The 22,563-nt window shown below is 39.1% G+C and overlaps 1 protein-coding gene and 1 pseudogene across 1 annotated transcript; both read right to left on the bottom strand.

Annotated features, from left to right (window-relative positions):
* Positions 1 to 1,141: 1,141 nt before the first annotated feature.
* LOC119498023 lies at positions 1,142 to 9,079 on the bottom strand (annotated as a pseudogene).
* Positions 9,080 to 10,648: 1,569 nt separating this feature from the next.
* Positions 10,649 to 19,369, bottom strand: tyw3 (tRNA-yW synthesizing protein 3 homolog (S. cerevisiae)). The gene is given in 10 exon segments (XM_037787812.1): positions 10,649 to 11,907; positions 11,909 to 12,014; positions 12,770 to 12,903; positions 13,025 to 13,096; positions 14,901 to 14,969; positions 15,065 to 15,093; positions 15,096 to 15,144; positions 16,497 to 16,541; positions 16,543 to 16,621; positions 19,350 to 19,369. Coding segments are annotated over 10 exon segments (756 nt in total). The 3' UTR covers positions 10,649 to 11,754.
* Positions 19,370 to 22,563: the final 3,194 nt, after the last annotated feature.

The following is a 22,563-nucleotide window of genomic DNA, read 5'->3' as shown; positions in this document are numbered from 1 at the left end:
GACCCGCGGGGCCGGGGGCAACGCCGACTGAGTTTACTGTCTTTGAGAGACTCTAGTAGGTTCAGTTTTAGGGCTAGAGTGAAGCTACAGATATCATATCAAATCCTAAGGAATACATCTGTACCAACCATGTCATGCTAACATGTCAGGAAGGAGGCTAAATAACGCTCCAAAGTTAGGCTGAATTTTAGCGAGGAAAAACTGGCATGGTCATTTTCAAAGTGGGTCCCTTGACCTCTGACCTCAAGATATGTGAATGAAAATGGGTTCTATGGGTACCCACGAGTCTCCCCTTTACAGACATGCCCACTTTATGATAATCACATGCAGTATAAATGTGTTATTTTCTCCTATTCTAAAAATGGTTTTGAATATGTCTGCATCCTGGGGTCCCTAAACAGTCTTGGAATTACATAAATTGGGTATCACTGTAAAACTGAGACTCTTGTGGATCCAATGAGCCCAACTGTATTCATGTGTGATGATGTTAGTCCCCATAGGAGACATTCCATTGTAGTGAGACTATTTTTTTTAAACTTGACCTCACTGTATAAAATGACCTGTGGTGACCTCTAGGATAATCACAGCCTCATGAAACTTTACAGCCACAAACTAGAGACCTAGAGCATTCAGAGGATGGATGGATCAGACTAGAGACCTAGAGCATTCAGAAGATGGATGGATCAAACTAGAAACCTAGAGCATTCAGAGGATGGATGGATCAAACTAGAGACCTAAGCATTTAGAGGATGTATAGATCAAACTAGAGACCTAGAGCATTCAGAGGATGGATGGATCAGACTAGAGACCTAGAGCATTCAGAGGATGGATGGATCAAACTAGAGACCTAGAGCATTCAGAGGATGGATGGATCAAACTAGAGACCTAAAGCATTCAGAGGATGGATGGATCAAACTAGAGACCTAAAGCATTTAGAGGATGTATAGATCAAACTAGAGACCTAGAGCATTCAGAGGATGGATGGATCAAACTAGAGACCTAGAGCATTCAGAGGATGGATGGATGGATCAAACTAGAGACCTAGAGCATTCAGAGGATGGATGGATGGATCAAACTAGAGATCTAGAGCATTCAGAGGATGGATGGATGGATCAAACTAGAGATCTAGAGCATTCAGAGGACGGATGGATCAAACTAGAGATCTAGAGCATTCAGAGGATGGATGGATCAAACTAGAGACCTAGAGCATTCAGAGGACAGATGGATCAAACTAGAGACCTAGAGCATTCAGAGGATGAATGGTTTTCCTAGCTATATTGACCATAAGGGGGTTTCTGAGCAGTTTACACAACAGAAGTGCTCGCCATCCAATCGCCGAAAAATGCAATTCTTGCAGAAATCTCCAAATGTCAAAAGTTTTTGATACCAAATCACAACATGGCTTTTTCTATGGTGTTCCTCAAGGTCTTAGTGTCTTAATGTGTATTTAGAAGAAATTATTGATCATATTTATCAATTCTCGAGTAGTACAATGTTTTTAAATTTAGCACCAAATCTGTGTAACTAATGGTATCAACCCAAAAATTGCTGCAACAATTTATGTGACACAATAGAGCATTGGGATGACCATCATATACTTCTATCATAACGTTCTAAGACCTTATACACTTTTACAAGTGTACCTCTTTCAGCGGATAAAGCAGATATCCAGCAACTGGCAGCGCACGATGCAAAAGCAGATGCATGTAGTGACCGTTTGTTTGCAGCAATTCCATTAAATCAAGGCCTTTGCACACCAAGTCCATATTTTTTGTCCAAAATTGTCGCGCGTTTAAAAATAAATCCGACCTCTCGTTTGTCAATCATGTTTATGCACCGACTCCGAAACTTTTCGTCCGTCATTAAAGTTTTTGCAACAGGATCGATTTTCTGCGTCAAAAAGCCTTTTGAGAGTTGTTTGACCACTCAGAGCCACCGTACATGCCAACGTCATCATCCAAAAATGGCATCAGTTAACCGATTCACTTCCATCTCCCGGCACAAAAGCACTTCACGACAAACAAAGTAAAGAATATAGAGATGTGGAATTTAAAGATTGATTGTGGCAGATGGTTGCAGAACAGCTTTGAATCAGAGATGATAGGCACGGAACGCAAAACACAGGATGTATAAATTAGATTAGACAGCAGTGATTGTGCTCCAAGCAGCTAAACAATAGCTTCTTGCTAATGTCATTCATTCGTTAGCCCCATTTTGGACTAGTGCTATCCATCACACCCACGTAATTAATTCAGTTTTGTCTTGTATTGCGAATTTTTGAAACAAATACAATAATAAAACGCATGGGACTCAGTGTACAAGGTTTCTGTGCGTAACGACTTCTTATCGGATGGAGGATTTAAAAAAAAAATGCATAGGAAAGATACGGACTTGATGTGCAAAGACCTTCAACTCAAGATTGAAGTGGTAATGACTGCTTCATTTACAAATGCTGCAAAAAGCATCTCAAATGAAGGAGATTTACAATCTCAAAATATGAAGGTCCAAGTGTGACGTAGAATAGGTGACTTCCATTTCCCCTTCGTCATGTAGCGGGGGGGTCATAGTCATGTGACTTCTGAGACGGATCCTGGGCTCTATAGGAGCAGAAAAGAAAAAAGATTTAAATTAAAAACTGCGATAGAATTTGTAAATTACTGAGGAATACTGAGATCTTCATTATTTGAGTTGTCCTGAAAGCCGTTGAAAGTTTCCAGTTAAGACACTGTGACAAGTGACACGTGACAAGTTTTTTTGCTTTTGGTATTTGTACTTTCAACCAGGGCTAGTTCTAGGATCAGACCTTTAAGGGGGCTCAGACCCTAATGAGAATGTGACATGTGTAATAGTTAAGGAAATTTTGAGCATCAAATACTTAATTTCCTGCATTCTGGTGAATTTTTATGCAACCATTTCTGCCTTTTCTGCTTCAAGTTATGGTGCAAATGTCTTTATTTAAGTAAGGAAAACACTAAATTCAGGCACCAGGTGACAATTCTAAATATAATGGAATATAATGCAGTAGCCTCTCAGTCATTCTGCCTTGCTTTCAAATATTTATTCTCCTGTAGATCAACTTTTCTCATGTAATGTTATCCCGTTATAACTTTATCTATGGTCATAACGACCGATTTGACCCAACGTTCTCTGTCCGAACATTCAACAATTTTATTTGCTAATGTTTCAACTTCCTTGTTTTTAGACTGCGCTATCATGAAATTCTTCTTCTTCTCCTTTGGCTTTATTGGCGGACTACCAATGTTAAAGATGCATGCCGCCGCCCACTCTATCGCAGTGTGTAACATCATGACTTTATAGAGAAAACTGGATATAAACCTTTTTAAATAAAGCCCCTTGAACCTGTAATTGTTTGTCCCCTGTCTCTTACAGACATTTGCAAAAATCTAAAAATGATTTCAGAAAATAATAATAATAGGCCTCATAATTAGCCCTCTGAAACCCACAATAGACCAATTTTTGTCTTTTTTAGGGGGGTATTAATTAATAAAAAAAATAATTTAATTTAATTAATTTAATTTATTTTATTGATTAATTTTATTTTGAATTAATTAAAATAAATTGCGAAAGTGTATAAGGCCCTTAGAACATTATGATGGAAGTATATGATAAGCCATTCCCATGCTCTATTATGTCTCATAAATAGTTTTTGCCCCAAACTGCATGTGATTATCATAAAGTGGGTATGTCGGTAAAGGGGAGACTTGTGGGTACACATAGAATCCATTTACATTCACACATCTGGAGGTCAGAGGTCAAGGGACCCATTTGAAAATGACCATGCCAGTTTTCTCTTGACAAATTTTAACTTAAATTTGGAGCGTTATTTGGCCTCCTTCCTAACAAGCTAGCATAACATGGTTGGTACCAATGGATTCCAATGGTTTTCTAGTATTTTTTGGAGGTGCAGAGATGAAATTTAGATGTACTTGAGCACCCGTTAAAAGAGGTCTAAAATCACCACTGCTTTCAATTTATGTCATGTCAAAAGCAAATCCCTGACACATTGGTTTTCATATACAGATTGGTACATTGTGCACTGAAAACAAAAAACCACACTTGTAAAAGTTTTAATATGTAAGCTACCTGGGTAACAACGTATTCGTCACTTGTCTCCATGGTGTGATTTCTTTGGGGTGGAGCCTCATCGGTGTTAGCTGTGCCTGCGTCTGAGGGACTCGGAGAAATTACAGGTCTCTTTTTAAAAGACTGAACCACAAACACCACCTAGAGAGAGAGAGAAGGAAGAAGAGACACATACAACTTAATTATCTCAAATGGATCAAATATGTAAATCTAAATATGTAGACAAATGCAGTAATCCAACAAAAGAGTAAGCCTAACACAAATAACTGTATTAGGGGTCTTTTAATATTGAGGTTCTGAGACAGAGCTTTTTTTACTTGGTTTCTGTGACCCAGCTTCTTGTATCCGCCAAGACTGTCGTGCATGATTTGTCACACAAAAAAGGAATTTCAAGTTCATTCAAGCAACAACAACATGTGTGTGCAGTGTGTGTATGTGTGTCCTGCAGCATTTTACTCCATTAGACCAGTTTTCTATTAAGGAAAGAGCCTAAATATATTTAGCTCAGTAACATAATGATGATGTGGCAGAGTGGTGGTCTGAGTCTCTGAAAAGAGGCTCTGAGATTCTCCGGTTGGTTTGAAAAACTACCTTAAAATGTGAAGGATGTGAGGGAAAGTAACAGATTTTAAATCAACACTGTAATCAGAGTTCAAGGAAGTGACAGGATGTGAGGAACAGGACAATCTCATTGGGAAATGCAAAGCTTACAGAAAGACTTGGTGTCTATTACTTTTAATTTATTTGACTGTCTGTCTGTCTGTCTGTCTGTCTGTCCGCGACTAATCTCACATACTACTGGGCCCGTCATCCTAATATTTTCTGTGCTCATTTATGACTGTTCAACACATTCTCACTCCCAACTCCTCAAATACTGCCACTTGGTCAGCGCCCCTCGGCGTCCGGAGACCGACACACTGGGTACCCCTTACTCTTGGATGGATCAGGAACGGCGTGTCAATATACGCTCATTACATGCATAGTGTCCTTTCAAAATAAACTTCCGTTTTCACAGAAAGGTAGGTTTAGGCGCCAAAACCTCTCAGGTAGGGTTAGGAAACGGTCGTGGTTGGCGTTACCTTCACTGACTAACAACTCATGGGACAGATGGGACTGATAATACTGACGAGTCACGTGACTAATGACTGATGTGACAAAATAAGTCAATGTCAATAAGTCAACTTTTAGTTTCACATGTGAAACCAAAAGTAAACATTGACTTTACGCATATTACTTAACATTGTTACGCTTGTTACATTACATAATGTTATAAAGGAAGCGTAACAACGTTACAAAGCGTAACAAGTAAGGGATAATGTACAGCGAGACGTTCATTGTTGTGAAGAATCCCCAAACAGCATCCAGCATCGCCCTGAAGGGGATTCTTTCACAACAATGACCTGCTAGCTGTACATTATCACACTTATTACATGGCTACTTATTGAAGAAATCAATATTTTGACCCAAAAACGGTCCCGCCAGAGTCCGACATCAGAGCTGCGCCCATAGCAACGGTCTGTTATACAGAAAATTAAAGACTGCATAACGCCGTGATTCACCAATCAGAATCGAGTATTCAACACAGCCATGTAATAATGTCTCTTAAACTGTGCAGTCAACAGACCGCACACAGCTCTACAAAGAACCACTGAAAAGTCTCAGTGTTATTAGATTTATGCACATGCGCTACTATGAATGATAACTGACCAGAAAGACAGCAATAGCTCCCCCGATGGCCTGTCCTGCAATGACATCACTTCCAGTGGTTGCGGTACTCGGCCACTCTGTTGATGCCTGTTAGCACGGCCAGACTGACCAAAGAGAGGCTGAGGAGGGGGCCGGTCAGACGGCCTCCTCTGGAGCCGACACAGGACATGACGTACATCTGGAAAGACGCTTATTTTATTTCTGTGACACTATTCAGAACCAGTGTTATAAGGTAAGGTAAGGCTTGTTGATCATTTATAATGGTTCTAGTCTCAGAGCCACTCACTGCCAGGTAAACAGCTGTATACAGACTCAGCGCAGCCTCTTTGGAGGGGAAAGCCTTCCTGGCTCTCATGATGTCATCAGGGTCACCAGTACAAGCGTCCGATTGGCTGACAAAGTCTGCCGTGTCCAGGCAGCCGAGGGCGGTGTAATTGGGCTGGCAAACAGACAGGAAGTGAGGAGCCAGACATCCTGTGACCAGCTGACCCGCGTTGACAAAGATGTCTGTCGTAAACAGACCGAAGACATACACACCTACAGAGACACATACACAGAGGAGAAGATGATTTACATTTGTGTACAAATCAAAAGATTTAAAAGCAGCCTGTTGCCATATCAGGTTACAATCACATATACCGTAGTAAGTCAAGCTTTAGTGGAGGAAGGATTCAGATCCTTTACTTAAGTAAGAGAAGCAATAGGATACTGCAATATAAAATACATTGCAAGTAAAGGTTCTGCATTGAAAATGTTACTTAAGTAAAAGTACATAAGTATTATTAGCAAAATGTACTTTAAGTATCAAAAGTAAAAGTAAGAAAGATTTGACTGTTGTAGTTGGTCGAGGTGGAGCTAATTTGAGCTATTTTATATACTGTAATGCATCATATTTCATAAAATCATCATATGTTTTACATGTAAAATCTTAATTTGCAGTACAACATATTAATAATTGTACAATATTTGAGTAAATGTACTTGGGTATATTACACCACTTCATCAGCATAGGTAATGCTAACATGTTGGCACGGTACTCTCTATCACGTAATAATGTATGCTACAGTGTTAACATGACAAGCATGCACAAATGTGTATGTATGAATGAATTTGCTAGCTGAAAAAGCAGCATTAATAACATCGCTAACACAAAGTTACCACGCAGCGGCGAAGTGGCTCGCCACAAAAATTAAACTTTTCTGGTGGAGAAATTCTTTGTAACACAAACAGGCTAGGTCACAGGATCTGTTTACTGATTGGCCTGCGGGTACTCTCTGGCCAAACTTTGCCACTAAAGGTCAAACTCTTCCCAACTTTTCGTTTGGCTGCACTTCGCCGCAGAATAAGTTTGGATTGTATAACAACATTCACTTTTTTAACCCATAAAATACAACCTGGACTGCCTACATCAGTAGAGAAAACCACAGGAGGCCTACCAGCCAGATGATTCCTATCACTACTGACTGACACTGACTGAAAATGAGTATGAAGCACGTTTGATTAAACCACAAAATTATGAGTACAAAATAACAGCTAAATATTAATACAGGTTTTTGTTATTTTAGCGCAATATATTTGTAATTAGATTACCAAGGAAACGGAAGGTCCTGCGCACCATAGGGTTCACATAGCAACAGTCACCCATGACAACAACCTTCTCCTGGTCATATAGGTTGTTTGAGTTGTAGTGAAGGAGGAAGATGACAAGCTCCACACCTGAAATCTGTGAAACAGAATGAAAAAAAAGATATGCCCATCTGAGTCCCCTTTACAGACATGCCCACTTTATGATAATCACATGCAGTTTGGGGCAAGTCATAGTCAAGTTAGCACACTGACACACTGACAGCTGTGACCCGGCCGCCATGTTGAGATCAGTTGAATTAAAAAACCAAGCACCGACCACCAGCTGGAGCAAACTTTCTCATTTTACAGCTAAACAGTACACTACAAGATGTTCCTGAAAACATTTGAAGAGAGAAATAGGCATTACAGTAACAGAATACTGATTCATATTTCATCAGCACTGCCTAGTTTGACCGTTTGGTCGGAGATTGCGAGTGATTGACAGCCGGCTCTCATAGACAGCAGATGGACAGCAGAACCTCAGATCAGCTCTGACTGCTTGTTTTCCTCCGGTCTGTTAAATCTTGCAGATGCCGGCGGACACAGAGGCAATTATTTTTTTCAGGTTACCTGTTTCATGTACTACTGTCAGGATATAGTGACCGTTTTACAAAAAATAACTTATTTTAATCATATTTGTTCCAATCTCGCCTACTTCAGCTTTAACTGTCACTCTTTTCTTCTCTTGCTGAGATTGGCTACCACACTAATTTCAAAGGGCATCAAGCAATCTCTGAATGCTGTAGGGAGGCGTAACCCATCTTATTGTGCAGAATCAACAGACACATCGGGAAATTACTGGTATTGTACGGTATTTCAATTCATCTTTAATGAAAGAAACCAGGCAGAGATGTGAATGTGAAACCTGAAATATAAAAACATGGCCAAGTAATGTTAAAAAAAGGACTTATTGCCCCACATGTTTCTCTTTAAAGAAGCATACCTGTTTCCTTCAGTTGATTGTGTTAAAATCAGTCAGACTTACCAGTACGACAGGCAGTCCACCCACCACAGAGTACAGTATCACCGGCTGCACGCGGCTGTCCTGTTCAGGTCCAGGATCTGGTTTAGTTAAAGTCGGGTCTCTGCAGATGAAGCCCTGCTGTGCCGGACTGAAAGTGTCAGTGAACTCACAGTAGTACACCAGCATCACTGTAGCAGCCAGAATCACCACCTGGAAGTACAGCATGGTGAACTTGGCTCCAACAATCTGATTTTACAAGGTCCTGGGTACCGTTACCACGGCGATTAGGGATTGAGTCTTACAAGGTCCTGGGTACTGTTACCACGGCGATTAGGAATTTAGTCGTACACGGTCCTGGATACTGTTACCATGGCGATGAAGAATCCAATTTATAACTTCCAAAATTTGCCAATTTCTATTTGTGTCACCATGGTGAATAATCCCGTTGTACTCGTTCCTGCTTAATGTCACCCACCATAATGCTTCATAATCCAATTTTGTAACAGTTCTGATGTATAATCCATCTGAAGAATACTCCAGTGCAAATATCAAACCGCAGATGATGATGCTGATGACTATACTGCAGATGATGATGATGATGGTTTGCCCCTCAGAGACAGAGATAGTTGTTCCTTCTTTGTCTTTTGTGAAGGGAAACCTTGTCTTTCCGCTCCTGTGAATTCCCCTGAATCCTCTTGACTGCAGTGAACCAGGGAATTCATTCCATCTCACTGAACAATCTCTAAAGAGCAGCTTGCAGTCTGCCTGAACACAATCTCACATCAGTGCTGAGCAGAACTGGTGAATTAGAGGAAGTGGAGGGCAGACGGTATGAGTTTCTACACTGACTTCACAGGATGGATCAGCGTTTTTTTTTTTTTAAATGGTAGCATAAAAAAAGCATTAAGTTTAGACCTTTAGTTGTACATTATTAAAGCTGCATTAGTCAAGTCAAATTGTATTTATATAGCACGTTTAAAAACAACCACAGTTGACCAAAGAGCTGAACATGTACATAATACAAATTAATACAAAGCAAACAACAATAAGGACAGAGTAAAAACTATAAACATAATGTGCACATAACCGCAGTGAAAGAGTAGCAGCACAACAGAAAATAAACTTAATCAAACACCAGCGAGAAGAGGTGAGTCTGTATCGTTGATGGCGTTTTTACTGCCAAAATATTTAATATGAATTATGAGCTCATACAACCACCGAATCTTGAAATTAATCTCTCCCTCTCCTCTCCTCAGAGCCGGCCCTGACCGATCTGGTGCCTTATAGGCAAGATTTCAGCTGGTGTCCGGAAGCACGTGTGACAATTTTTTTTGCGCCCGGAAGTTCTTAAACACTGTTATTATTGTGCATACAGGATTGACATAACCTCTTAACCTGATTATAATATAGCTACCATGTTGACCTTGATTGTGAGACATACACTTTTTTTTCCAAGACTTCTTTTTTGAAGAGCAAATCTTGGTTTTTATAAAAAAAAAAATATTAAATCTGACCAGAAAGCACTGGTAACAGTAACACATTGAAAACAAGGTAAGCTGATATATATATTTTAAATAACATTGTCTTGTTTGAATAAGCCATAAACCAAACTGCAGCCTACTGGTAGGCCTATTTCTAACATCATTGAACTATGTGAAAGTGAAAATAAAATCATAGGTTATATTTGAATTAGACTCTTCCTGTCTCATTGATCACCATGATCTTGAAATTAGAATTATTCTCCTCCATCAGTTCTTGGACTACTTTTAACCCTCTGAAAATGAGTTCCAGATTTTTAGATAGTGGACGTACCATGGTACCATACAGTATCAATCCTGAGATACCAAACATGTCATGCTAGCTTACTAGGAAAGGGGCTAAATATCGCTCCAAAGTTGAGCTGTCTTTATCGCGATGTCAGCGATACCTCAGTGGCAAACAGCAGTGTTATCGCCGGGCTGTTTGTGCCCCCTCCGGCACTTGGTGCCGTACGCAATGAAATATTCTGCTTCAATCCCCATTTGTTGGCGTTTATCCTTCCAAAAACAACATTTTCACTACGGTCAAAAAAACTTTTTTCTCTTGTGCTTGTTGCACACAAAGCAAGGCACACGCACCTGTATTAACATAATATCAACATGATAAATTACATTTATATAACCACAATAACAAAATTATATTTTTCTTTTTGTTTATTCGAAAAAAAACTCAATAAAAGCTTCGAAAAAATTATAAAGTATGTGCACATTTTTATTTTATTATTTCTTTTTTTATTGGGATATTTTTACATCACAATTCATAATTTATCTGGAAAGTGAACAACAAGATGTTTATGTCATGTTTATTTGTATCACTCTGCTGGGCCAAAATCGCATCCATCAACTGTTGAGTAATAAACATCTGCATGACTGCATGGGTATTGAAATAAATATGCAAGTAGGTAAAATATGGCTACTGTATGTAAATTTATTTTCTATAAATAACTATGAGGGGTGCCCTTTTTTTGTTTTGTTTGAGCACCTGCCTCCGAAAAGCCTGTGTACGTCACTGCTGAGCAGGCGGAGTACAGTGGGTTTATCAGAGCGTATTCACAATAGCTGCCTGCTGCTGCTGGAAACCAGGTTGATGTGAGTGGAGCGACAAACCAAACTGGTTAGCTAAGAGAGACTAAAGGAGCTGAGAGGAACTGCAGTGTTGGTGATAACTCCCTGTGGATATGTTACTACGATCAACTTCTTTAAATTTACAAGGCTGGATTACCAACCTGGAGACGGACAGATTTCAGATCTCATTTGGCCTTGACCTTTGTAAAATCAACCAGGAGGGTATAAATCTTGTTTTACATTCATTCATCATATTTATACAAAAGGTCAACTCAGTCCAGTGAATGTGACTAAACACAGAATAAATAGCCTAAACTGAGAACCTAGTAGTTGGAGTTCTAATACAAGAAGCACTGCTGCCCTCCAGTGGTAACACTGAGACATAGCATTAATAAACAGCTTCCACACAGTATCATCAGTGCACTCTTATTTCATGGCATCACAAGCTTTCACTTAAAGCTTACAGAAGGCACACAACTAACAGGACTACGACTAGTCTTGTGTCTGAGATCGTGCATTCAGGATGTTGAAAGAATAACTGAGTGAGAGCCACAACGCGGTGCACAGAGCTGTATACCCGTTTACTCATATTAAACTCGTCTGTTGACTTGAAGCTGCTCCAGAGCAGGTAGGTTACCATGGCGATCCCGATACAGGCCCCAACCCCCAGAAATAAAACTCGAAATAATCTGCACTATTATCCTGTCAGCGATGACAGGAGCATGTCAGAATGTCTGCAGAGCCGCTGCTTCATGTGAATAGATCCAGACAGTCGCCTAGCTCCGGCACAATGCCGGACCCGTCACCATGGCAACAGTCAGTCCAATGGTGTCGTTCTCTCTTCCGCCTCCGTTTGTACACACTTGTTTTGTTCTTCTCATCCTTTTCTTCGTCTTCTTCTTCCCCCCTTTTCTGTCTCCAGTCTGGTGTCTTGTGCTTCCTGTGAGATGGGAGGATCTGGGATTTGTAGTTTCTCTGGAGGCAGGGCTGACTGGAGATTCTGGTAGAACCTGGAGATGACCAAGAATAATTAAAGAAATCAGAGCTCCCTGCAGCATTTTTGAATTGAATTCTGATGTATAGAATTAGTGAAAAGTTTTTTATTAGAGTAGTGGCAAAATACCTTTACGAACTGCTTTTCTTGTGACTAATTTTCACGTCAATATATTATTTCAAACTGTTGTTTTTGTTATGAGTACTTTCACACAGAGCGTTAATATTACATGGTAAAAAGGCGACGTCATTTTTTTTTTTAGAAAGAACTTGATTTTTCTGAGCTTTCGCACCGCGAATAAAGGCATCAACCAATCACGTTGAGCGGAACGGATATATTCAATACGTACAGTATAGTACTTCTGAGGATTATAAACAAAAACACGGAGGCCTTAGATATATACAGAGGAAAATTCGCTCAGAGCCTTTTACTAAAAGGAAACTCATTAAAATAACTGACAGTAGTTTAGACTATACAACAGTTTAGCTCAGCAGACTGCCAGACTCTGATCTGGGTCAGTAGGATCCTGCTAGTTGGTCCTCTGCCTGCGCAAATCTATTCAAGCCTTATTTTAATTACCTACCATTTATTGCCGTGTTGCAAACTGTCGCAAATTCACATCACTGTTGGTATGATCAGTATTGATGTGAAATATTCGCAGGCGAGTATTTTGCATTTTCACGTCTTTTACTTGCCCCTCCCACCCCCAAGTATTTAAAAGCCTTAACAGCTATTGTTAGTTTTACCGATCACTGAAATAGGAGACTGTACCTGTGGATCCGTCTAAGGTTCTCCTCCATCTTCTGATTGGCTATCTGAGTTAGGAAGTGGATGTACTCATGATCAACCAGGAGCTTTCCTTCGTGGCTGAGAGGAACCTCCAGGCCGTGGGTGCTGCGGACGGCCTACAGGGAGGATACAACGATACATTCACTCCTTCTACACAGTACATGCAGCGAAGCAAAGGGCTGTTTCTATTGCACGGATTGTCCAATGTTGAAATGTCACTGATGTCACACAGGCTACCGTGATGATTTTTCCTGTCTTGCTGACGGTGAGACCAGAGTTCCTGAAGCCTGAGTTGATGGCCGCCGAGTGCTAGAGAAGAGACAACACATGTTAATGAGCGACAGTTTATTCAATAAACAATATAATAGCACCATGCTGAAAAAATGGCCCCATGACAAGGTCTAATGAGACAAAGTCAAATCTAAAACAACCCAGAACAACTTATATATAACCAAAACACTTCCTTTAAAAGACTAAATCTACGGTTTCAAGTGTTTAGTTTACATGGTCCATGTTCCAAGTGCAGTCCATGTAATGGCGTGTGTATTCTGTACTTAAATGCAGACCATGTGGACTCTACTGCATTCTGTGGGTAACTGGAATTCAGGATAATGTTGATTGTGACGCTGAAGTGTAAATTCAACTGTACATCATCTCAGATTGAGGCTTTAACTTCAAATTCATTATGCATTTCCCAGAGCACAACGTACGTTTTAGTTGGATCTCCTTCCAGTTTCACATCATGTCAGTACACTAAGAAACAAACTGGTTAAGACTTGACTGAGATAGGCAATCCATCTATCACAGTGAAGTTCCTATATCATCTACCTGGTAAGGTAGATGTAAGCAGGGAGAGAAACTCACTGTTGGTACATTCAAGACAATCTGACATCTGTGATCAGACAACTGACTGCCGAACTGCAAACTTTTTGAATTTAAAGGAACAGTGTGTAGCATTTAGGGGGACCTATCGACAGAAAAGATAGAAGAATATTAATAACTATACGTTCTTTAGTGTATAATTACATGAAAATAAGAATCGTTCTGTTTTCGTTAGCCGTTTATATCATACATAGGGAGCGGGTCCTCTTCACGGAGCCGCCATGTTTCTACGGTTTCGTGCTTTTGCGTCGGCCACCGAGAGTCTCCTACACACTTCGCAGACGGGAGAAGTTTTAGTTGGTTGCAATCTGCAACCTCGCCGCTAGATAATAGTTCATTTCAGACCCTGAGTGTATGAATGTGTGTGTGAATGGATGAATGCGGACATGTAGTGTAAAGCACTTTGAGTGGTCGGAGACTAGACAGTCCTTTTACCATTTACCATCCCACTGAAACCAGCTGTTAGTGGTTGTTAGTGGGTTAGCAAATATGATTAAAAAAAGTTATTTTTATAAAACGGTCACTATATCCTGACAGTAGTGCATGAGACAGATAATCTGACAAATATAATAATTTTCCTCTGGTGTACTCCGGTGCTCCTAATGGCATCTGCAAGATTTCACAGAATGGAGGAAAACAACCAATCAGAGCTGAGCTGGAGCCTTACCGTCTCTGAGCAGCTGTCAATTAGTCGCGAACTCCGATCAACCTAGGCAGCGCTGATTCAAATATGAATCAATATCTTGTTACGTTAAGTGCCTATTTCTCTCCTCAGATGTTTTCAGAATCATCTTGTAGTGTACTGTTTAGCTGTAAAATGATTGAGAAAGTTTGTGACCGGCAGCCATGTTGAGATCAGTTGAGGAAATACCAAGCACGCCCACCAGCCGTGAGCAAACTTTCTCATTTTACTAAACAGCTCATACAATTAATGGGGCAAATGTAGCATTTTAATAATTACAGCCAGCATTGAGTCATCGCCTCTTCTATAAGAACCAGTAAAAGAGCAGATTAGACCTTCATTCCCACCAGCAGTGCTAGAGCTACGCTGTATGTTTATTAATATAATAGTATAATAGTAAATATAAAGGAGGTTTTTGAGTGGTTGAAAGGACTCTAAAGGCGCTATATAAATACAAGTCCATTATCAATTTATGTAAATCAACACTGTGACAGACACACAAACTGTTGATTCTCACCACCCAGTTGAGCGCCTCCAGCCGCACTACACTGAACCATGGAGGACAAAGGGCCTCAAACTAAACACTGCATCTCCTCCGGACCTGGAAAGACCACACATCTGAGAACAAACACCATACAGACTTCTCGTTAATTATGAAATCCATATTATTACATGAAATTATCAGTAGTGCAGAAGTTCCATCGTACTCTCACCAGGTCATCAGATTTGCATTTCTGGTGCGGACAAACAGCCAAACACAATTCTGTTTGTGAACATCGCTGCTCTCTGAAGCCTGGAAGGGAAAACACAAGACAGGGATTAAATAACCAGACTAACTGTTGGTGGACTGTAGCAACTCATAACGTAATAACTACGCATAACGTCATAAGATTAAATGTAATTAAAGCCTCACAATGTAATAATCAGCACATAATGAAATAAACCTTGAGCGCAATAACGTAATAACAGTTTTGTTCATAATGTAATAAGTTATTACATTATGAGAACATCATTACATTATAAACCTTAGCAAAAACAAGTTGAATAATGTAATAAACTACAGCACAAAATATAATAATTAAAAAAAAGAGTACTCTCTTTTAGCACCTGGACTTTTTCGTGAGGTACAGGCATTGAGGCCAGCGTGAGGTTCAGTATTGAGGCCAGCTTGAGGTACAGTATTGAGGCCAGCGTGAGGTACAGTATTGAGGCCAGCTTGAGGTTCAGTATTGAGACCAGCGTGATGGTACGGTATTGAGGCCAGCGTGAGGTACAGTATTGAGGCCAGCTTGAGGTACAGTATTGAGGCCAGCGTGAGGTACAGTATTGAGACCAGCGTGAGGTACGGTATTGAGGCCAGCGTGAGGTACAGTATTGAGGCCAGCTTGAGGTTCAGTATTGGGACCAGTCTGAGGGGACAGCATTGAGACCAGTTTGAGGTTGTCTACAGTTTTGTAGGATTGTTAGCTAAAATGGTTTGCTGCTTGGATCAGCTAAAAATTACAGTAACTGGAAAATTATGTGTGGAACAATTTCCCATGCTAAGAATCACCAGTATATTAATTCAGCATCATCTCTGTAAAGGTTCTCATATTTGTCCAGATCACTGGTTATCTTGTAGTCTCAATCCAAGAGGCTTCATCAATATGGAACTGACTGATGAAAATGTCCTCCTGACCAACAGAAAAAGTCCAGTTGCTTTAAATAACAACTCCACGTGTGTCACTGTTCCTCTGCTTTAAGAAGCATAAGGAGGGTACTCTTTTAAAAAAATATTATATTATGCACTCGAATTTAATTACATTATTCAACTTTTTTTTTTCTAAGTTTATAATGTGTTAATCTTCTCATAATGTAGTAACTTATTACATTGTAGCACAAAACAGTTATTACGTTATGCCACTCAGGTTTTATTACCTTATGAGCTGATTATTACATTATGAGGCTTATATTACATTATATGCAGTTTATTACGTTTATAAGTTGCTACAGTGGACTAAATGCTGTGGTAATATTCAATAGTCCACTGATTCATTTTAAAACAGTTGTACGGTCTTGTTTAAGCACAGAGGAATATAAGGTGACCCTGCAGCTACAGTAGGTCACTGTCAGACACAACAGGCTGCACAAGATCAGCTCTCTCACCCCGTCGATGAGGATGAGTCTACCGGAGCAGGAGCTGGTGGTGAAAGTATTCCTCACAGCTGTTGAGCAGAGACACTACATGTGTGATGTCCTCGTCCACGCTGCCCTTCTTACTTGAGGTCCCGCTTGTTCAGTCCTCTGCTTCTTCCACTGACTGAACGTGTTGTCCATAGCTGCTCATTTAAACACAGCGTCTACTGTGTGTATATCCGTAGTGAGAGCTGACGGTGAAACAACAAGGTGTTCAACAACTCAGGACCTGAACGACACCAGCAGAACTACTTTGAAACATCTATTAAAGCTCTGCTCTACTTTGTAAATAATATAGCTAGCTGCTAGCTGCTATGCCCTGCTGGCCTGCCTTCTTCTTCTTCTTCATGTAATAAAAATGTGCAGCCAATAGCGCCCACTGCCACCTGCTGCACCGGAGGCGATACTACTTCTTCTTGGAATGTGGATCAGTAGATTGGCAGGAAAAAACAATAATAAGAAAAATAAATAATAAAATAATAAATTAATAAAATAATGAAATAATAAAATAATAATAATACTAATATAAATAATAAAATGAAACAAAATAAAATAAAACAAAATATTAACTTACCAAAATAAATTTTATATAATACTACTACTATAATTAAATTATCTTTCACTATTCTGTTGCCATTAAGTAATTAATTAGAAGATTGTGTATACCTTCTTAGATGTCTTCCTAGCAGATTCCCCCATTGTAATATTTCCATCATTACTCCTGATAGCAATTCCCCTTCTTTCTTCGTCATACTTGTTGCACTCTATAAGAACATACTTGACTGTTTTGCCGGTTTATTACAGTGTGTGCATAGTCCAGTTGGGTGCTTGCCTATTACTATGGAGTGTTTGTTTAATCCTGTATGTCCTATTCTCAGACGGGTAATGACCATCTCTTCCCTTGGCTCCCGCTCCGTATTCCACCAGCTCCTACATGTTTCTGCATTACTGTACAGATGTCTCATGTGTCACTTAAGTCCCAATGTTCTTGCCAGGTTTTGGCATATAGTCCTCCCGGCAGGGCGATACTCCATGTGATATATACTTAATTTTACACATCTACAAATTTCATGTATTTAGTGTGATACTTAGCAAGTATCCTATTTGCCATTTTTTTTTAAATTGCTGCCAAATTACCACAATATTTACCTCAGAATGTATTGAAAATTACTTTATTATAAACATTATTAAGTTCATTATATGCTAAAATAGCTTATAATGGTTCAAATAGGCCCTCAGCTTGAGAAGCAGCTGTGCGCTGCTCTTCATTGAGGTGGAAAACCAAAACTCATAGAAGACACTTCTGATCAGGCACAAATCTCACCATTGTGTGACTTATTGTCTACACAAATAACCTGGTAGCTAGTGTCATGATTCAGGGAGGTTTTTAAAGAAATTTCAAAGAAGTTATTTGCTAATACATTAAATGTATTATTATACTATTAAATATATTAAATAAATTATCAGCTATTGGGAAATAGAAGAACATAATTAGTTATTATGTTTATAAAGTAATTTTCGATAACTTTTGAGGTAAATATTGGGGTAATTTGGCAGTAATTAAATAGGTTACTTGCTAATTATCACCTAATTACCATGACATTTGCGGAGCTGTAAAATGAAGTGTTACCGAAACCTGACGAACCTGCTGTCATATTATATTGGGAAAACATTGCATTAAACTTTCAGTGAGTTGTAGCACATAACAACGCCATTTAGTCGATAATAAAGCCGTGCTCCATTTACAGGCCAAAGTATAGGAATAGGCTATTGGTATATATTGGCACATTCTCACATATGATAATTGGAAAAAAAAAATGTGCAGACCAAAAAGATATATATTATAGGCTAACTTGTTGTTTGTTGTTGTGTTGCTACTTTTGAGTTATTATAAGAATTTATCCTTTGAATTTGGGTGTTTCATTAAAAAAAGGTGTACTAAAGACAAAATGTGACAAAATTATACAAATAATAGACGAAAAAGTGAAAAGATAATCAATGAAATCGGTTTATTAAGAAATGACATAAACAAATAAAAAACTGAAGTTAAATGTAGGTTTATAACTGATTATTTCATTCCCTGCTGCTGTCCGGTTCTATCTATTCACCTCCAATGTCTTTTAAATAAATCCGGAGAAATTTAAGTTTTTTTTTTTATTACAGCATTTTTCCCCTGAGCCAAACCTTGCAAACAATCTCTATTATTTTATTTTATTTTTGCTTACTTGCAAAACAGAAAAGCCATTGCTAACAAGACAACATACTGAGACACGGGTAAGAAAAGAGGGTCAGGGTACGTCTGTATAGTTCCTGATCCTGTCCCTGTGGCTTCCCAAGCCTCTATATCAGAATCTTTGAGGAACCCAGCTGCTAACTCCAATGTTTAACAGGTCAAGATAGTCCTTCAACACCTACTATTACATGGTATATTTCAGTATGGCACCTGCTTGTCAATCAGCCTTGATGGACGGGTCGATATGATGATTAATATGTCAACACTGCAGATGGTCCTCTTAGGATTATTCTTTATGTTATTCTTAGAGATAATGTCAGTAAATAAACAATTTCCAGGGGTTTCTGAAAATCAGGGAGAGGACCAGGAAGAGAGAGAGAGGGAGAGAGAGAGAGCATTATCCCCTCTTGGACTGGCATGGTTTTGCTGGCCCAGAATCTATTAGTGACAACAGGCAGAGAACAGTAGTCAGAAAACAGTTGACACCAGAACACAGTGACACAATAAGTACAGGATATCTATGGCCATGAAGGACATTATGATGATCGGACCACAGGTCAGTGTTACTCTTCTTCTCTCACTCCATTTACATGTTGTAGTGATCTATCATGTCGCAACAGCAGTATAAGTTTCAGTTCCCTAGATCAGTGACAAACGAATAGCTGGCAGTAAGGTAATGAAGTGTCGGGTCACATAAGAGTCAAGTGTTGGGAAGCAAGTCACAGCAGGACAATAGAGCAACACAGGAAGGAGTTTTTCCTCTCATGGTCCTCTCAGTTGTTGTGGGAGATTATTGCAAATATGATGACCTAGCAGCCACCCACACTGATCTAACATCATAACCCCCAGCGCGGTATAACTGCTGATACCTAGAATATTCCTGTGTTTGGAGAGACTTAAAGGGGACATATCATGCTCATTTTCAGGTTCATACTTGTATTTGGGTTTCTACTAGAACATGTTTACAATGCTTTAATGTTCAAAAACACTTTATTTTTCTCATCCTGTCTGTCTGAATGTACCTGTATTCACCCTCTGTACCTGAAACACACACACACGTTTTAGCTCATTTCAACGGAAATGGCAACGGAATTGCTAGGAAACAGCTTGGGTCCATGTTACATCCTGTCAGCTGATGTCATTCACATACACTGCAACAGGAAATAACTGAGACACATTTAGTATGTTTACGTTTAAAACTGTGAAATGGTCTAAATATTGTAGATTTGTGACATCACAAATGGACAGAAATCCTAACGGCTTGTTTCAAACGCACAGTTTCTGAATACGGGCTTTGTGTATTCCTCCATGGATTGAGTGTTTTGATACTTTCGCAGTATTTATATATCACTTAAACCTGCTTTATGATATAAAATACATGAAAATCTCACTTTTTACAATAGGGGACCTTTAAAAGCAGTGGGCAACCTCCAGTTTCTGAAAAGAGAAGCCAATGCATAATAATAATTAAATTCTCTCCATTATTCCCTGTTGCCCTTAAGTGATTAATTAGAAGGTTGTGTACTTTCTTAGATGTCTTTCTAGCAGATTCCTGCTGGCTAGCTCATGCTGTTGTTTCTTCTTCTTCTCAGTAAAATTGGTGGCCAATAGTACCTTAAACTTGCATTCTATCTAACAGCCAACAGGGGGCGACTCCTCTAGTTGCAAAAAGAAGTCTGATTGTATAGGAAGTCCTATGAGGCAAACAGAAGCCGATACTTCTCACTTGATTATTACCTCAGTAAAAATTGTAAACATGAGTTTATGGTCTCAATCACTAGTTTCATAAAACAGATAGAATAGATAGATGAAGCAGGGAAGCGTTAGGGCGGTTTATACCTTGTGATTGACAGGTCGCTACCACGGCGTTGTTTTTTGTGAGCTGTCTTAATAAACAGCTCACAAATACATAGTTCCTTTTTAAAAAATGTAATTTCCTAAAACGCTGTAGTTTTTTGGGGACTAGTTTAGTAGCGGATTAATCCACATTGTGCTCTATAGTGGAGTATTTGTGGCAGCAGGACGGTGTATGTGGGATTGAGTCAGAATAAACTACTTACACACAACTGTGTGTGTTCATGGTGATGAAGGAACATGTCACCCGGTGACACAGTAGTGCTCACTGATGTGTTTTTGGACAGAATAATAAAAATGTAAGGCAATCGATCAGATTAATAAATCAAATTGCATAAACCACACTCATACATGTGTCAGAAGAGGACAACAGTGACGTGGTCTGACCTAATATGAATGTACACTATAACCATCAAATTTCACAGCAAATTGTGGAGGATTATGATGAGCATCATTATTGATCTACCATGTATTGTAATTTTTACCAGTACATATGTTTTAAATATCTTATTTTAAACACAGAGCTTCACATAAAGTATGTGCAATTATTGTCCTAGCCCAGCACCATTGGTGTCTTACACCAACCCTGCATCTCTGATTATGCCATTTCCAGCCGACCAACATGTAGAACATTTGATTCCACACCGTAACATCAAAAAGGACATTGAATCTAGTTGTGTCTTTTTGAAAAATACTGGTTCATATCTTCCAGCTGGTGTAAAGGCCTGTCACTTTGTTGCCAGAAGGGATTTATTCTATTTGATGAATAATTAATATAATTAGTACACACACAATGACATTTGTCAACAATTAGCCAGGCATTGTACTACATTCTGTATTGTTTTGTTCCTATTTCTATCAAATATTAACAAGCATTATAAACTGCAATAACATGCTACTGTTACTAGTACTACAGTAGTACCATTATGCTTCTATTAAATGCTGTATAGATTTATAGTTAGACTTTATTTAGTTAGGGAATTTCTTCTCTTCTCTACAAGAACAAATGTCAAGACATACAAGACAATCCAGTCACACACACAGACACCAATTCCAACATTTACAAGTATGTTAAAAGTACCAGTGAGTACAGCCTTATAGTCCCTCAGAGGAATGAGTGTCTCTAACTTCAGTTTGTTTTGCAGTTCATTCCAGTAGTGAGGTGCATGGTTACTGGGAGCCAGTCTGTCCCAGTTCAGAGTTGGTATGAGGAACTTTAAAGGGGACATATCATGCTCATTTCCAGATTCATACTTGTATTTTGGGTTTCTACTAGAACATGTTTACATGCTTTAATGTTCAAAAAACACATTCTTTTTCTCATCTTATCTGTCTGAATATACCTGTATTCATCCTCTCTCTGAAACGCTTCGTTTTAGCGCCTGTCTCTTTAAGACCCCATATTGAAAAAGCTCAGTCTGCTCTGATTGGCTTGAGAGATAAATATGTGCACATTTGCAAAGGTAGTTCTCAAGCTGTGGCCAGTATATTCTAACTAGAAAATGTATTTCCTGCTAAAAATGCGCGGGAATGCTGACAGCTGAAATTAATTGCAAAGCACTGCTGAAGTCACGGAACTGAATTGTAAAAAAGGTTGTAGTACTGAGTTGAAAGCTGAACTGCATGACCCAAAAAAAAGGTAAGAGCTGAAATACATTGCTAGAAAAGCAGGAAGCTAAAACTGTAATACTGTCAAAGGTGGAAGTTGAAATTAATTAACTCGTTAGACAGAAAGTTATTTTTGGTTGGAATAAACTTCTTTTCATTAGAATCATAAGTACTTGGACAGAAAGTAGTATTTGGGTGGAACAAATCTTTAAAACTGTAAGTGCATGGACAGAAAGTAGTATTTGGGCAGAATGAACCTTTAGAATTCTAAGTCGCTCGACAGAAAGTAGTATTTGGATGGTATGAACCTTTAAAGCTGTAAGTTGTTAGACTGGCTTTTGT

Source organism: Sebastes umbrosus, chromosome 12 (assembly GCF_015220745.1).
Source record: "Sebastes umbrosus isolate fSebUmb1 chromosome 12, fSebUmb1.pri, whole genome shotgun sequence".
NCBI lineage: Eukaryota > Metazoa > Chordata > Actinopteri > Perciformes > Sebastidae > Sebastes > Sebastes umbrosus.
This window is presented reverse-complemented; position numbering and strand designations above follow the sequence as displayed.